The 18,462-nt window shown below is 37.3% G+C and overlaps 3 protein-coding genes across 3 annotated transcripts; 1 reads left to right on the plus strand and 2 right to left on the minus strand.

Moving 5' to 3' along the window:
* Positions 1 to 422: 422 nt before the first annotated feature.
* Positions 423 to 4,729, plus strand: LOC135692735 (ras-related protein Rab-43). The gene is made up of 3 exons (XM_065211017.2): positions 423 to 706; positions 1,673 to 1,960; positions 2,624 to 4,729. Exons 1-3 carry the CDS (start codon positions 509 to 511, stop codon positions 2,768 to 2,770), a joined length of 633 nt encoding a protein of 210 aa, XP_065067089.1. The 5' UTR covers positions 423 to 508; the 3' UTR covers positions 2,771 to 4,729.
* Positions 4,730 to 6,157: 1,428 nt separating this feature from the next.
* LOC135692729 (uncharacterized) lies at positions 6,158 to 11,348 on the minus strand. Its single transcript, XM_065211011.2, has 4 exons — positions 10,273 to 11,348; positions 9,754 to 9,912; positions 8,747 to 8,959; positions 6,158 to 8,308 (listed from the first exon to the last, which is right to left on the minus strand). The coding sequence occupies exons 1-4, from the start codon at positions 10,811 to 10,813 to the stop codon at positions 6,837 to 6,839; spliced, it is 2,385 nt and encodes a 794-aa protein (XP_065067083.2). The 5' UTR covers positions 10,814 to 11,348; the 3' UTR covers positions 6,158 to 6,836.
* A 147-nt stretch (positions 11,349 to 11,495) lies between these two features.
* On the minus strand, positions 11,496 to 18,413 carry LOC135692731 (coiled-coil domain-containing protein 77). Its single transcript, XM_065211013.2, has 5 exons — positions 17,815 to 18,413; positions 14,349 to 14,670; positions 13,704 to 14,128; positions 12,674 to 13,042; positions 11,496 to 11,787 (listed from the first exon to the last, which is right to left on the minus strand). The coding sequence occupies exons 1-5, from the start codon at positions 18,004 to 18,006 to the stop codon at positions 11,641 to 11,643; spliced, it is 1,455 nt and encodes a 484-aa protein (XP_065067085.2). The 5' UTR covers positions 18,007 to 18,413; the 3' UTR covers positions 11,496 to 11,640.
* Positions 18,414 to 18,462: the final 49 nt, after the last annotated feature.

The following is an 18,462-nucleotide window of genomic DNA, read 5'->3' on the forward strand; positions in this document are numbered from 1 at the left end:
ATCCTAGTTTTAAAAATAAAATTGTCTGGAATACGATTTCTCAAGGCGTAGCTACGAGGGCAAAATTTATCTTTCGCTGCTAGACCCCAAAGCTACGTATTTAGACGCCAAACAGTTAATTTATTGGACACCCATCCACCTATGTGCTCATTAAATATTATAGACATCTGTAAAATACACGTGGTTGCTCACACCGAAATTAATAACTCGGAGCTTTATTATGTCCTGTGCATTATATTATTACAGTGAGAGGTAAGTAATTAAACGTCTGGTAGACTCTCTATATTTCAAGCTTCCTAGTCATTCCAAATTTGCAAACTTTGTCAAACAGTTGCGGAAGATTGAATTATTGTCTCGCAGGTGGTAATTAGGCAATCACCGACTGCCCCACGGCGACGGCTAAATGTGTATTTAGTCCGAGAAGGAGGCTATATGTAAATGGCGTCGATGGTTCATTTGCCTAAATAGACACACACAAACTATAGTTCAATGTTACAATTTTCCAGGCATGAGAAGAGATTCAGAGCTTGATTCTGAGAACGATTTTGACTATCTGTTTAAAATAGTCCTTATTGGTGATCCTGGTGTTGGAAAATCTGCACTGGTGCACCGTTTTAAGTACAATACATACGTTGATCGACTCGCTAGTACCATTGGTGTCGACTTTGTAATCAAGTCTCTAATCATCGGAGGCAAAAAGGTTAAGGTAAGTACTTTCAAAGTTTCTTAGGTAATATCAAAATAAACATATCACAGCAAAAGAGCAGGTTAAAAGCTGCGGGGTTTTATTTATAAATAGCATTTGTAAGGTTCGTGGTGAAGAATCCGTGCTGCAACTGCATGCATGGATTGATTTGCAAAAATGCACCAGCGGGATTTGAAGAAAAAATTGTTGCACGGGGAACTTTGCAATCTGGTACGTGGTCACTCATTCAAGACCGTACGTAGGTTTGGGTAATGATCAGCCTTCAAGAAGTAAATTAATGAATGGGAGGTAGAAATTTTTTTGCCTTAATAAGCTTGTGAAGCAAAACATTTCATTTCAAACATGCTTATATGCTGTTTATATTTCCTACAAGTTTTTTTTTCGATACATACAATGTAATAGTAGGTAAATCGATACAACATTAGGCAGCAGAGGAATATATAGGATTAGGCAATTCTGTCTGAGGTTTAACTTGTATAATGACATTCAGGGACACTGAAAACCAGGGTGCAATTCATGTCAACTGTACACCAAAAGTCTACTGGGCATCTTTTTAGGTAAGCCAAAAATATGAGCAGTTTGTAAGGCTGTAAAAATTGTATGCCATACAAAGAAATCTTATTAATATAAAAACTGTGGTGTATGAGGCTTTATTTTATTCTTTTTCCTGTAGACTATGTATGTGGCTTTTTTTACGTATGCCAAAACATTTTTATTGGTTTGCACTTATGCTGAAAGCCAACTAAACCTGAGATGAAGATGGCTGAAGATTTTCAGGCCTAAGTACATGGAATGCACCCTGGACTGAGGGAGGGCACTGGTGGGGAATCACATTGCACATATAATCAGTCGGAGTCATGACAGGATAATGAACTTGAAAAAGTTGAAATGCAGTCTAGAGAAAGCCTATCCCATTATTTTCCCTTTATTTTTTAGAGTTGCTTTATTGATATTTTATACATATAGCTTCAAATATGGGACACAGCTGGTCAAGAAAGATTTCGGACAATCACACAAAGCTACTACCGTGCAGCACATGCAGTAATGGTTGTATTTGATATAACAAAATCAGACACTTTCAAGAATATTGCAAGGTGGTTAAAAGACATTGAGAAGTATGCTAGTGAATGCAGGATCCAAGTGCTTGTTGGAAACAAAGTTGACTTGGAAGAAGAAAGAGAGGTTACAAGAGAAGAAGAAGAACTTTTTGCAAAGAATTATTCAATAAATCAAGTTTTAGAAACATCAGCAAAAGTAAGTTGATAACCCTCTTTGTCATTTTCTTCTTCCTTCTCTGATGGTGTTTCCTATACTTGGTATGGTGGGCTTCTCACTTCCTCCAACTTTTTCTGTCCTCAGCTAGGTCATTTGCAGATCTCTCTTCACATCTCATTTTCTGTTTGTCTTTTTGTCCTCATAAATTGATGTCCATTTCTCTGTTGCCAGATGATCACTTCTTGGTTTTTGCCCATGTTCACAAAACTGTTGTGTGTTCTCATTAACTTTGCTCCTGACATTTCTTACTTGCAGCTCTTTTCTTAAACCTTCTTTAAGATTATTTCTTATATCTATCACAGCCTATCTAAAGTGGTTTTTCCCTTTTACTTTAAGGTTCTTGGTGGGCTTATTGAATAAAGTTACAGCAGGGTAGAAAAATATATGTAATCTGGTAAATAATTTGTAAATGTAAGAGTCCAGGAGTTTCTTACAATGGTTTAGTGCCAAGTAAGATTCTAAGAAATCAACAGTCATTCTTCATTTCACATCTTCAAACTTTCTTTTTTTGGAATATTTAAATGGGACTTTAACATGATAGTTTGATTAGCATGAATCAACCTTTTGTTAGTATACTGATATAAAGCAACATTTCTGATACTGAACTTATTGCTTATAAACAACAATTTGTTTCATTGACAGGACAGTACAAATGTGGAAGAGGCTTTCATTCGCACTGCAGAACTTCTTAAGAATAATTATGAACAGAGCTCTTTATCAGATTATCCAAATGAAAATAAAGTCATTTTAGGATCTAGAAGTGTTGGCCGGTGGGGTTGCTGTTCATAATTGGTCTGTTGTCATTATGAATGACTAGAGTGACTGGAGTTGAGAGGTTTGAGACTGTTGCTTCTGAATGGTTGATTAGTTATTGATTTTTGATAGCAGCTGAGTTGAAGTAATTCTAACAAAGGCAAGCAAATTAACAAACCCCGTAGACACTAAGGCTCTTGCACTCTCCACCACCCCTTCCACTAGCTCCACAAAAATACATTCCCCTAGCCAGTAGATCCTATTACATACCCCCTCCCACCTACTAAATCTACAAGCACATCCCCCACCAACTGGGTCCACTTCCATACCCCCCATCTACAAGGTCCACAAACACGTCCCCTACCCACTATGTTCCCCAGCTTATCCCCTACCCACTGGGTCTACCAACATGTACCCCATCTAATATGCCCACAAAAATTTTCTCATGCCCATTAGGTCCACATAACAACCCCCATCTGCTCAGTCTGCCAGAATATCCCCCACCCACCATGTCCTCTAAAATATGTGCTTCTAGATTCAGTGGCTGATTTACTTGATCTTAACATTTCAATTCCCCACAAATGCAGGCAAAAGTTTTGTTAATACACCAATTCAACTAAGAGCCTTGCTTTGAAAAATATTTTTGACTTCAAATTTTGGTTGATTAGAATTTTAGTCTACATTTAAGTTTTCATGATGCTTGCACTTGTAATATTTATCTATGATGATAACAATTTATAAATTTTGTATTTGAAGGAATTTGACCAGAAATAGCAACTGAGGGTAAAATTTTCACCCTAAATCAAAATCCTTTAAAATTTTTCCAACTTCATGGGCATTAGAATCACACAATAGTAAATCCCTATCTGAGCTCCAAACAAATGTTCAGATGAAACAATTAAAAAACGTAAAGAAAAAAAGCTTGATTGATGATTGATATATGTGGCTTGAAAATTTTGTTTACAATGTGTGAAGTTTGTGAAAATTTGGCAATACATTGATCTGATTTATTTCCAGACAAGCTTTTGTGCTGAACATTAATCTAGAGGTAGCCATTAATCATTGTGATTGTGAATCAATTGGATTGGATGGGATGGGATTTGGGATAGAGTAGGGTTGGTTGGGTTGGGGTTGGATGGTAAAGACTGTGAATTTATGATTGTTTTTGTATTTTGCAATGTGACAAGTTCTGCAACTTAGTGTAAAAGGAAAATAGATGCCCTAAACTGAAGGTGCATGCTGCCTCAAACATAAGGTGCCTCTATGGAATTAGTTACGTTATAGTAACATTTTAGCCATTCACTTGTTCTTGGAGTGAGAGTTAAGTTAGAAAATTGGCAAATCCAGAAGGTGCTTTCTTAATGCTTTTTATTGTAAAATCTTTAACTAAGCTAGTGATAAACTACATGGAGAATTTTTACATTCAATGAACTCCTTTTTCTGTTGAGAGGCCATAACACTTGGTAAAAAATGGGACCCAAAAGTATTTGCCTATTATCGTAGGTCCCCAAGAACAATCACCTCCTAGCTGTAAAGGCCAATGGGGTGCCTGTATGTCATCATCAAAAATATGTTTTTAGAATATTTCAGTTTTGACCAAACCACTTGGAATCATTGTGCAAAATCAGTTAAATATATTAAACACCATATGGCCAATTAAAAATTTCAAGTTTGCTAATAGGGAAAGAACCTGTACACATGTGATCATACCTAAGCCAATCCGTAACCCATTCAACTGATTTTGCATATGTAGAGCATTTCACGATGCTCTGTTATGCTGTTCAGGTTGTGTAGCCAAAATTGAGCAATTCTAAAAATAGATTTGTGACGTTATCAAATTGGAATTTTATGGTGGTTTCTAATTCATCTGCTAATTTTTGGAATTCGTGTTGACTCAAAATACGTGTAAATCGAATTTATTTATAGAATTAATGTTGCATTGTGATGTTTTAAATTATTCTATTTGAATTATGATATTGAGCTTATAACTACAAACATCAGTATGTTTTTGAAGTGAGACTTTTCCACTGCATAATAATTCTTAAACAAATTCTATTTAATGTTGTCCATCGGGGTGTTTTACATTTTAACAGGTGGTTTAACAATTTCAGCAATATAATGTTCAATCACAACACATTTAATAAACAATAATGTTATCCGATCTACTGTCGGGTGCTCGATTACCTACCCTGGGTAGAAGAGACACAAATTCGCAGGAACAATAGAAGATGAGAGTGGAGAAGCGGGGGAGCGTCTTTCTGAGAAGAAGCATAAATTCGAAAGCGGAAATAGAGGAGCGTCTATGTGAGAATCTCCTTCTCCACGCTTATCTGCTATATCCACTGTTGAATTTATGTGCTGGGGTGGCGCTAGAGACAAACATTCAAGATGCCAACATTTACATTCAACGAAACTGCCGACAAAGAATGCATCAAACTACCAACAGAAAAAAATAAGGTAGTGTGAATTTGGTAGCCTTCGCCCCAGTTCACCGTGGTAGCATCTATATGGCATCATTTGTGGACTGGGGCACAGGCTAGCCTTTGCCGCGTAGAAACAAGAACGTTTTTTCGGCAGTTTTCCCTTAGACACAAACTTAATTTCCGATATTGCTTACAATCTTTTCTTGTAAAAATATTGTTTATAAGAGTATTCATGCTCAGAATCATCCATTTTTTGAGAATATTATAAGTATATAGCTCAGTCTCAGCTCGCATATTTGTGTCTCATTTTTTAGCAGTTGCGACAGATTAGTGCCTGACTGAAATATTTCGTTTTTTCAAAAAATGCGATATCTATTCCAGGGCGGATATTCTTCTAAAACCTTTGAATTTTTTATAACTATGTTCCCGCGAAGAAATATCAGATTTTAAAAGATCAACAATACGTTAAGAATATATATAGGCTCAAAACAAAAATTTGTTATGTTTTCGGTCACTGGCTATTTGGGCCAAGGATTTTAAGAGATCCCGTGTGATGTATGACAAATTATATTTAGGTAACTCGGTACATTTATAAACCATAATTAAAATATACAAACACACGATCAAAAATTTTTCTTAGAATTTTTGCTGCCCTCCGGCAGCCTCCTCAGTAAGAATTGAGTTAGACTCTTGCGTTCTAACGATTAGGAAACGCTTTTGTCTGTTGAGAAGTTGCATACGCTTTGGTGTATTCAACTGGACGGTTCTCAGTTGGTACATGCTCTTGCATTAGGGAACTTATTTACAAACTTATTTCAGCCTTATGTTTCAGGGGTCGCTTCCTCGCCCCCCCCCCCCCCCCAAATGGCTAGCATGCTACCCCTTCGAAGCTACGGGGTTTCCTGGCCTGGTCTGTTTAATAGCTTCGCTACTGTTTTTTGTCACAGCCCCGATGGGCTACCGGCTTCTCTTTCTTTCCTTTCCTTTTGCGATATATTTATGTTCCTTTCTCCATTTTTGAAGAGGTCTTTCCACACTGATAACTCCCGATACTGTCAATTTGAAACAGAGTACCCCTTTATGGTGCCATAGAAGAAAGGGTTAAACATAAATAACGATAAGAGACTTCATCCTTATACATTTTTTTGTCTAAAGGTTCTTGTTAGCTGTGAAGAAAATATTACCCTGATTCCTTGAAATTTTCAAAGTTTTCTCTCTAGTGTTCTTTGGAGATCACTAAAGGCTGATCTTTGAAAACTCCCTTTCGTGTTCTAGATATTGCCGTTCTTAAAGATTTGTCTCCCCGTAACTAAAGTTTTTCTTATGGCCGTAAATACACTTAACATAACTGAGTAAGCGAACCGTCTGAGAATGGGCCCCAAATAGATGACATCATCACGAAATAGATGACGTCATCATTAAATTATAAAAGCCAACACACAACACGGAAAAGAGGCCACAAGATAACTATAAACCTTTCTTAAAAGAAAAATGAAAGGAAAAACTGAGGAAAAATTTGCTCTAGTTCTAAAACGTTGTTACTTAACTTTTTAGTTGTTGTATCGCTTCAGGCTTTGAACCCATAATGCAAATAAGACGTTTTTAACAAGAACAGCCATGAAAATTTGACAAAAGTTCATCATCGAGCATGTACTAGTAAACGCACCCTCAGACATTAATTACATGTTAGTGCTTTCTATGCAATAGCAAAACTTCCTCAAATTTGGATACTTATTAACTATACATTTCGGTTGGTCGCCGTACAAATCCAGTCTACTTATGTCTGGACTGACAATGAATTTATCAGGGTGTCTACGTAGAACGCTTGCTTCATAGATTGCACCGCTTGGTTTTGCCATAAAAACAACTACGTACTCTGTTTGGTTGAAATCTTTCTCAACCAACTCTCTATCCATGTCTTTGTAAGATATCCTCTTGACTTGGTCCAACTGGAGCTCGGCACATTTCGCCTTACCTGCCGGGACACTGTTTTTCTTAGCGTTAATAATCTGCACAACAGCTTCTGCGACTTTTATATGTCTTTCACTAATGTATTCAAGAGGCTTCAGATTATTGCAAGGACACCAGTGATGACCAACTCCCGCCATTTCACATGTCCGCGATTCGCGATCAATTTTAGAGAGTAAACTTTTTCCAATTGTGTTGTTTTGCTGTTGATTTGGCCACAGAATTTCATGAAATGTTGCGTAAATATCAAAATGCGATGTTAAAACGTCGGTATTTTTGCGAATTTTCCACCGTTTTAGTGGGCTTTTGCTAAGAAATGAATCGGGGACCAAGAGCGCGAAAAAGGGTAGCCTCTCTTCAAGCCATCCTGCAAATGAGGCTCTAAAACTCGAAGCCCTTAGGCCATGGTCTCCGACAATAAACAAAAAGGTATCTTTGAGGTGACCTTTCACTTTCATACTCTTAATGAAGTTGAAAAGGTCCTCGTCAACAAACTGAATATTATTTAGGTTATTGTGGGAAATTGCTGACATGACAGTAACTGAAAACTTGGGTTTTTTAGGATATGCATCAAAAAAACTTTCAGTATAGGCGAGGTTGACTTTATGCACCGGTGAATCGCCTACGCATTGCCAATCGTCGTTAGCTGCTGCGGTAGAAAGCCAGAAAACACGTGCGTAGTGATCAGCTGGAGCGCGTTTGAAGCCGATCAGCCTGTAATTAAACGCTGAAAAGCGAATGTCATCTTCACTATAGAAAGTTGTATAGTTTTTGTCATGAAAATCAGCGAATATAAATGGCCATTTATCAACGGTCACAGCATTTCGCAGATTCTTCAAGGCACTGGGAAGATTCAGTTCCAGCTTCCCAATGAGCATGGCACAAAGCTGATCAGTCGTGCCATCTCCTACGATCGTGTGACTATTGAAAATAAAAGCATTGTCAGTCCCCTGTAGATACTTGAAAGTTTTCGGCATTTTTCGTTGTACATTGGCAGCTGATTGTGATTCAAGCATTATTAAAGCCACGTTATATTCATGCATTAACATGTCACTGCTCTGGTGGCTTTCTGGTTCATTTGACTTTGGAATAACATTTGCATGGTATTCTGTATGAACCACCCTCTGCTGAATGACAACCAGCTTCAAAAAATCCTCTTTTAAGTCTGCTGTGGCAATAATATCTAGAAAGAGAAGTAGCCTAAGATAAGTTGAAATTAATTACTAGAAAAATTCACTCTTTTCTTTAAACAAGAAGCAGAAAAGGCCGTTTTAATCTTTAAATATTCTAGGTTCTTGGAAATTTGTTTGCTCAAAGACCATAGGAGAGTACCACACAAAACTTGTTTTAGAGGCCTTTTTCAACCCTCATTTATAAAAAAAACACTCTGTCCCTTTTTTACAAGTTTATACTCTACGTACAGCCCTTGTTTTTGTATCTCATCTCGAGCTTTACTTTTATCTCTGTGCGGACGAAACGCTTACGCCCCAATTTTTAATTAAGATAAAAAGTCGAAATTACATAAGCAAGCTAGCCGCCATATGTTGTAGGTGCCGATGTTTCGAAATGCCTTGTCGTCGATGCCCCGCTTTCCCCATTAACCAAAGCGTAACAGACTTACCCTTTTCTGGAAAGTGGTGCATTAGCCACTTGGTTGCTTGCACACTGCAGTTTTTTTCAAAGACAAGTTCGTCATAGTCCCCAAAGACATCATTCACCAGACTGAGACACATAGATGTACCAGACAAGACAATGACACCGTCTTCGCGAAATTCGAAAGGCATTGAAGGGGGTTCACGCGTAAACTCAGACAGGCATCTCTCCTGGTCACAACCTAAATTACAAAAACGAAAGTGTTTAAAAAAGGACCCAGAGGTTCTCTTGTCGGATTCTCTGAAGAACAATTACGATGAGGTAGACAGAAATTTGTCAACGACAAAGTTAATGGCCTGCCCTCGATTGTGCCGGTTTCGCTTAAAACTAAAGCTCATTTTCTGATGTGAAAATGAAGATAATCTAAAAGACTGGAAAACCACCCGTCTCCAACCAGTTACTTTTGTCAAGAAATTTTAGAAAAATGAGGAAAAACTAATAAATGGCTGCATGCGAGAAAATCGCCTAGATATCACACAAGAAACCATCAACTCGCTTTCACTCTCTTTACCCATTCTTCACTATCTGGGAAGAATTGGTTGTCCAAAAGTTAATGCAAATGAATAAATTTCTGTTTAGTTTATTAAGCTTCAAGATGGATGACTCTGTAATAAGGCTAACGAGACTTAAGGTAGGAGGCTACAATCCCGGACAAAAGTAGTTGAGACTTTTAAAGAAAACTTTATGTTTTCTCTTTCCTTTGAAAAATAGCTTGTCCCCCTCCCCCAATTCGAATTTACAGGGGCAAGTTGAAGTAGAAAATTACAAAAATTGCATTTTGTCTCAACATTTTTGTCCGGGGATTGTAGATTGAAAAAGAGAATTATCTTGAAAAATCTCAACCAGGGGCGGACGCGCGGTCAAATATTGGGGGTGGGCGGGCGCTCAAATTTAGAGCAAAAGACCATTGTCCGCTAAAATAGTGAGGGCAACCCCCGCTCGTCCACCGGGTATCCATCACTGATTTCAACTTACGCCGGGCAGTGAGAAAGTTCCCATTGAGATCACGAATTCTACCATCATGGCCAACATCGAGGAACCCTTCAGGTGTGCAGTTGCTGGATACAGAGATGTGCTCACCTCCTTCAAATAATATGACTTTGTTGTCTTTTGTGACAAGACAACCAGTGCTTCCTGCAGTAACATAAACGAGAAAATTAGACTTGAATCAGGTCGCTATGACAATAGCTTAAATAGCAAAAATAAGATCTTTAGCCATAGGCTATTCCTGTGCTTGGCTATCTCTTTGGCTAAGCCCCTAGATGAGGCGTTTTAAACCTTTCTTTTTCAAGTATTTTTTCTAAAATTCTTGTTAGGCAAAGTGGATGAAATGTAGGCAAAGCTGTAAACAGATCTTCTTGAGACGGTACCTGTTGATCTGTTATACATTTCGAATAGTGTAACCCTTGCTTTACCAAAAATCTGACAAGACATGCGTGGAATAACTTTACGCATGAGCTCTCATTTGAAATCTCAATGTGAAGAAGGGCTTACCTGGGGTAACGAAAACCACAACAGGCTCCACCAGCTGGACAGGATCGGAAAGCATGTACTCTAGATCGTTATCTTTGGGTCTTTGGATAAACTGATAGTGGGCGTACCGAATACTGCTAACCCCTAAAACCAAAGTACCGCTTTGGACAGATGCTAATCTCTTTTTGGAGCAAGTGATTTTGCCGACGTCTTTTAGCTCTTTGAGTGCAAGATTGTGAAACGGGTCGATCTGCGGAATCTTGCACGCGACCTTTCTTTTAACAGCTCCAGCTGCAATAACTGACAAACTTCCGTTTGTGTCCGAAACGGTGTCCTGCTTATTTTCACGCAAAAGTTTCTGTGACACAAAACTAGCATTTGATTGTCCGTAGTCGGTCGAAATCGCAAGCGAAGAATAGCGATCTGCATAATTCGTGCGTCTTCGCGTGTAAACAAGCATAAAACTTAGAAACTGTCTTTTCGTGACTGCCACGTAAAAAAAAATATAGATTGATGACACAATAACTAAAAGTAAGTAGAAACTACTGAGTCTATAGTGCATTGCTCTTTGCTAGAAGTCCAACGACTACACAGACTGTCCACCTTGCGCTGGGAATTGATTAGCGTTGCATTTGTGCAAATCTGTGATTTTGTTATGACTGCTGTGACGCTATAGCAAGAAGGGTCAATGGTTATGATCAAGTGGGCCAGACATAAGCTAATGGCAAAGGTCGATGCAATTTAACAACCTGGGGGATTAAAATTCAGAGGTACGCGCCAAATAGAGGTTTCAAATGGAAAGCTAGAAGAGCAATAGGAGAAAGCTGAGGGGCAACGGTTAAGGAGTTTTCACTATTTTTTTGTTTAACTTAAAACTTTTATTAAGTACAATTGTAATTTTGTTTATTCTGTTAATTTTGCTTTTAACACGTCGGATTGAAAAACAGCACATGTACCAAAGCATGTTAAATGTTTAGATATCATAAAAAAATGAAAAGGTGAAATGTAGGTCTGAGGTATTGTTGTAGGCAAGGAAGAGAGTATCGGGAAAAACTGGAAAAACACGGTGGGGTATAGAAAGAGGCTTGTTTTGAGGTTCGTCGAAAACTCGGTAGACATATTAGAAGGTATTCCTTAACATAACAACGAGCTGTATGGTCCCATTTTTACATGAATTTTATAAACCAGTTTCTCTTAACTACTTGAAGAAGGTAAAAATTTCCAATTGAAAAAAAGATGGCCAATTTCACAAGCAATCAAAACATCTGAAGTATTTACATGATATTCACAAAATTTACGATGAAAAGATTGGCTTTAACAATGTTACACAAGGTGATAACAAGGCGAAGTCTAGGCACATTATGCCAGGTTTAGATAGAATAGAATGACTTACAAATTTTTCATGTCATTTTCTAAAGAATAAATCTTTCCTTTTAGGCTGCGAAGTTCATCTACGATTTTCTTTGATCTGTTTGAAGTTCTTTTTGTCTGCTGCAAGATTTCAAAGTCGAAATCATCGCCAAGGTTGACAGTCACCTGTAACGAAGTACAATTATTTTTCAGAAAGACAGAGCAAGAAAATAAGTAATTTAATCGGCCCGTACTATAAAATACCCAGTACGTTGCTTGCAACAAGCGAAATAACCAAAGTACTGTTTCGCTGCCGTGTTTAAATATTTTCTTTCAACTTTGCTTGGCTGAAGACAAACAATTTTGGCTAAGATCTATCAAAACAAAAGCTTGCGAGCTAAATGCTAAATGCTTAAGAGATAAGTTGACTGAGTGGACACAGATAGAGACAAACTGGTTTGTTTCAGCTTTCGAGAATTCCTTAGACAAATGAAGACGAAAAAAGCTAACACTGCCTACAATTGCAAAAAGTTGATCTTAGCTTTGTATTGATAAGCTCACTTCCAGTACAGACTAGGCTTATCACGTACATTCATTTCTTGACTAAATTTTTTTATTTATGGGGGCAAACAGTGAGGTAGGCAGTATTTGAAAATTGTATGGCGAAAGCATACTAAGGATATCTGATCACACCTGTTTTAAATTGAAATGAATCGATCAAGCAAATTTTTAAAAAGGATTAAATATGACAACGCCCCTTTAAAACAGGTGTGATCAGATATCCTTATCAAAGGTCTCATCAATTGACGATTAACCAAAGATAATTAATTTGACTACAATAGTATCACAACCTACAATGAAGAAGTGTTTACCAAAATAGTCTAGAAAAAGAGAAATTGGTCTTTTTCTAAAAAACAGAGGCACGTGTTGACTTGAAAGGGTACTTTCTGCATGCTTTATAAGACGAAGTAAAGCACATGCCTCATGAATCCTAAATCAACTATTACACTTCTTACTTAATGTGGATGCAAATGTATAGGAAATAGACGTTAAGATGTCGTATGATCCATACCTTAAATAACTGCTTTTCCACTTCTTTTAACTTTGATCTTAACATCTTGATATCATTCTTAAACCCTTCCACCTCCAAACCCCTTCGTTTCTCCAACGCTTCGTATCTTTGGTTCATCAACTGGAGACGCTGTGTCATCTTCTCGGTACGATCTTGGAAAATATCTTTCCCTACATCATTTTCTTCGCGTATTCTCGCCAATTCATCCTCGAGGCCTATGACTTGTTCACGATACATTTCAGCAAGTCGCTGTGCCTGTACGAGGCTCGATTTCAACGAGGTTATTATCATGCTATTTGTTGGTCTCATTTCCGGGGGTAAAGGGTCAGGTGCTGTTGCCGCATCCACATACTGAATAGAGTGATGCAACTAGAAGGAAAACCATTCGGTTTTAGAGGACTGCTCAAATTCACAAAAGCTCTTGCAAAACATTTGTTGGAGCATGTTGAGTATGCTCCGTGTTAAATATACAGACATGTACAGCAATTTCAAAATGAGCGACTGAATGTACCCGTCTCTCTCCACGTGGATGTCTTCCAGACTTCATTGATAAAAAAGACATTTTCAAAGTTCAAAGAGTTACGTTGTACTCTTTTTTCTTGTTCGGGGGTTCAAAGACTCCCTAGAACGCTAAGAATTACTTCGAATAACATCCTAGACGTTGCTAAAATCGCAAGGATTCAAATGATCTTTTGCGTAACACGTCACTAAAAATCATCCTGTATAGTAGATTGTCTAATGTTACACCTGTATCTCAGCTGCATTGTGTTTTGGTACCCAATCAAGAAAATTCAATAATTTCTTAAGGATAAAAATAAGGATTTAGTGCTCTGATGCTACTTAGATATCTTATTTGACCGACTAGGTTTAAAACAGAAGCTCTACTTTTCAGCAATACCTCAAGCAAGAACAAATAACAGAACTTGTTTATTGTGTTTACGTGATCAGTTATATCATAAAAGTTTAGAAAAAGTAAAGCATAGAAAATTGATGATACCGTTTGAACTGTCTCTAAATTTGGTTGCATTACCTGGGTGTCGTCTCCTTTGCTCATTTCCATCTGTTCTTTTATGTAATCAAGTTCCTGCATGATTTTGTCCCTCTCCATCATCCACCTTCTTTCTTTTCTCCTGCCTTCATACTTCAGTTCAAGGAAATCTTTTGTGCTTTCATATAGCAGCGTTTGAGTCTTGTGCAAATGCTCAGTTAGTGCTTTTATTTTGTCACCATCTCGTTGACGTTGCGCAGCCTGTTCCTCAATCCTCACTCTTCTATCTTCTAATAAAGACTCCTCCTGTTGCTTTGCCAGTTTTGCGTGATCTTCTAATTGTGCTTGCAATGACTCAACTTGCAACACTAAAAGCTGTGTATCACTTGATTTTTCATTCGCTCCTCCAGTTTTTATTTGCTTTTTATCATTGTTTTGTTTACCAACTTGATTCGAAATTTTAATATCTGAAATAAAGATAATACCAGTTTCATAACTTTGAAACAAAATAAGATCAAGTTCATATAAACTACATTCTCAGATATACAATATGATCAGGACAACATAAACGAGCTATTTTCAAGATGACATAGTCATATAAGATTTTAAAACGGAAGCTCCACATTCTAATAGGTAGACCCCGTCTATAAAACATAAAAATTTCAGAGGAATTAAACAACTGCATACTATTTGGCTTGTGTCCTCCAGGGCCTCTGCCAAAGGTTCTGTCATCTTCTTCTTGTTTATTCACCTTTACTCCGGCTCTGCCTTTAGGAGGGTGGCTTTTTATGAAATATGTTACTTCAGTGTCTGTTGGCTTGGTTAGTGAAAGCAAATGCTGGATCTTTTTCCTGTCCTCTAGCTCTCTTATCTTTAGCCTATCATTTTCTGCAAACAGCCTTAATACATTTTCCCTCTCTTGGAATAAATACACTTGCATATCACTTAAAGCTTTTTGAAGCTCTGCTATTTCTTCTTCTCGTTGTCTCTGTTCCCATTGTAATTTATGCTGGAAAGAATGCAAAAAGATAAATGGCAATAAACCAATAATTATGTATATTTTTGACTGCTTGAAAAAAAGGGGTTTTACTTACATTCAGCACAGTAATTGGGTGAACAAAAAGCTGCTAAAATCCCAAAACTTAAACAATTAATGCTAAAATCTAAATGCTAAATATATGATCATATAATTTTTTGATTGTTAAAGATTTTCATTATATATAGGATTAAAATTTGAATTCAGTGTTAAAATTTAAAGCAAAAACTTTTGCCATAGCCTGTCATACATGGAACCTAACTAGCTTAAAGGCTGAATCAAGAAAAATTAAACTCAGAGCTATCCTGTTCTATATACTGGAAGCATGAACAGCTCTGTCTATCTGGCATCAACAGAGACATCGGGCAAATTTTGGGGTGGGAGGACTCTAGACAAATTGCCAAACTTTTATGGTATAGTTTTTCAACCATTACCTTGATGCCACAATATTAATACCACACTTCAGCAAAAACTTGAGGGGGCTACTGCCCCTGAGCTCCCCAGGTTTGGGCATGCCAGGCTTTTGTCTTAAAGGCGTGCAATCGCATGCCCATGCCCTGGCACACGCCTACTGATTCTGAGGAGTGCAAAATATCACATGCTTTCTTTTATTTCGAGAGCAAAATTCTTTATTAATGATTGGTTTTTTTGGTTTTTGAGAAGGGTTTAAATGTTTATCTTTCTTTGGTACTATTACTCTATGGCGTTTTAAAAAGGCTTAACACCTTTTTAGGAGTGTGGATTAAATAAGATTTTTTGAAATAATCAAAGGACTAATCAATAGTGGAATCCCGATTTTATAAAACCCGGATATATCTAATTTTCCAGTATGACAAAAAATGTCTGGCCCTTTGGATTCTGTCTAACTAATTCCCTTAGTATAACAAATCCTGTATATAATGAACTCTCATTATTATGAACCTAATTATAGGTCTAATTGTGGGAGATAAAAGGTAGCAGATTTGCAGACTTTGCTACCCCCCCCCCCCCCTCCCCATACAGCCCCTTTTTAGACTTCGCCATGCTTTAAATCTAGATTTCGGCAGCATTTAATTTAATGAAAAGTTGCAGAAAACATTATCTTTTATACATTATCTTTATGGATTATCAACATCTGGCCAGTGAGGTAAACAAAATAGCTGTCATGCTTGTTGACCAAGGACCTTTGGGGGCACGGGTTTACATGCCAAAACAGCCATTACAACCAGATGAACGCCAAGCCCTCTATGACTCTGTTAAGGATTCATTATTGAAGATGGTGAAAACGATTTGTGACATGGGAAACATTTTTCTGTACTTGTAGTGCCGCTTTTTGATGGTATATTAAATAAGCCTAGTTTATACTTGTGCAGAAACTTGCTCAAGTCTTCAGAAAAAGACAACTTTTTTGTTCAAATGTAGGTAGTTTTGCTTAGAATTCAGCCAAGTAAATTTCATCAAAACTATTGCTGTCATCATTGTCATGTTGGCAATTTCCACATAGATCTATCATGATTACCATATTTTGCAAAAAATGTCACACGCCACTACACACCTGGATGTTTTCAGGCAGGCAGTGGTTAGCATGCCTGCTATATTTTTTCCACCAACGCCTGCATGCCTTTTAAAAGTACTTAAAATTGTTTTTTACCTGACATTTAATTGGAGTAAGAAAAAAATGATTGTGTAAAACAAAAAAATTTCTTCATACCATGCATACCAAGGTATAGATCAAACATTGTCTTTTATCTTAAGCTACACCTATGTGCTCAGACTTCAATGCATTGTGCAAGTTATAATATAAAAACAGTAGTTGTGAGAGGATCAAGATTGTTAGTAGAGAAAAATGAATGTATTGGCTGCCCTGGAGATGTGAAATTAAGCATGCTATAAAACTCAGGTCAGTTCACGAATATTTATGCACTGTTTAGGATCCTTAATTGGAAAAAACATCAACAGTTGTGAAATAGTTCTAGAGACTTTAGTCTGCAGAGCATTGCAGTTCTTGACAAAATCTTGTGTGTGCAAGACCAAATATAAATGTTTACATGTGTCCACAAGTAGCACAAGTACTGACAAAGTGTGCATTGGGTGCATACTATTCAGTTTTGGTACAATGTGTGCAAGGTCTTCCAAAGTTTCAAAAAGGGTGATCCTTAAAATTTTTCCAGTACCCTGAAAAATGTGTGTGCAGCCCTTCAATTTTTTGTGCATTAGACAAGCCTCTGCAAAAATCTTGTGTGTGTACAAGCCACATTCTGCAGACTGGGATAACTGATAACATTCCTTGATATATATATCCCTAAAACCTTTGTTAAACCAGGAAACCATTGGTACCAATATGATATTTTATGCACCATACACAAACTGTAAAACAGATACATTTAGGTTTTGTCATTGTGTAGGGATATATCGATAGCCACCATCAATTTCTCAGTAGATCTACCAATTTTTAAGCAATATCGAGTGGAGGAGCAAAGATAGACAAAGACAATAAAACTAACTAGATAAAGCAAGAGATTATGTGCATTAAAGTACAATAATCCTCAGTGGCGGAAATTCAGGCTTTCATTTGGGGGGGGGGGGGGGCAGGCCTACGATTTTCTGACAAGATATCATCTTGGATCATTTCTAATTTTAAGGAAACTGCACATTTTGATGAAAATAGGTAATTTTTGGCGGGCCCACTTAGAAATCTTTGCTGACCACGCCATAATTAAGCAGCAAGAAGAACAATCCATTTATGAATTTTGATATCAAGATCGATATCTCACCTAAGACAATTGATGATACAAGAGGTCGACAGATTTACAAGTCGTTCATGATAACAACATGATTGTAATTGTAATATCAATTTTCTGCATTTGATATTGCTTTCTTCAGTGGGAAATACGCTTGAAAGTGATTTTATTTGGAAGAATTCAATGGAAATTTCTGCTAATCTTTACGCACGGAATTGAAACTAAATATACAATTCACAAGCAGTTTCGATTTTTGTCATATATTGTTTGTTTGATTATTTAGTACTGGCTAATATTTTAACAGCTATGCTATGTGCCCCCCCCCCCACAATTTCCGCCATTGATAATCCTTGCAAAGAGGTTAGCTTCTTTCCCAGAGAGAGAGGATGATTCTTACCTGCTCCTCGTAAGTGCATCGATATTTTTCAAGTTTTGCAACCATTTCTTGATGTTCATTGTCAAACTCAGCAATTTTTCTTCTATAATATTCGAGAAGCTCTTTTGATGGCCTTAGCTGTGCAAGCCGCTCGTTAACCGGAGGCAAAGGAGACCCAATAGACTTATTCGATGCTACACTGTCATCCGCCATTTTGAAACCAGAAAATTCAATTCATGGCGCCAAATAGCATTGAGCATGCGCTGTGACCAGAAAAGGGCGCTCAAAGCAACGGGGCACTGGTGCCCCAAAGCACAAGCAAAACCAAAACAAAAGCTTCGAGCCTTTTTATTTATGAAATATAATCAAAGTTGATCCTAAAGTGATAAATATTGTTCTGTCAGAAACATCTTAAAAAGGGGGGTGCTCTCTCCTCGATTAGTTTATCTATTGAGAGAGCTCCTCCTAAAGAAATCCCCCTGCATGCAACATCTTATGTAAATTGTTATTTTTTGTGTATTATTCTTAGTATGTTTATGTAATTTGTAGTCATTGTATGTAAGTAGTGCTTTTATTAAGATATTGTATGTAGAGGAATTTTAAAATATATGAACTGAACTGAACTGAGCACAGGGGTGCCGTCCTAAAAAGTTAGGAAAGGGGGCTGTG

Source organism: Rhopilema esculentum, chromosome 3 (genome assembly GCF_057945365.1).
Source record: "Rhopilema esculentum isolate cy_ngs chromosome 3, ASM5794536v1, whole genome shotgun sequence".
NCBI lineage: Eukaryota > Metazoa > Cnidaria > Scyphozoa > Rhizostomeae > Rhizostomatidae > Rhopilema > Rhopilema esculentum.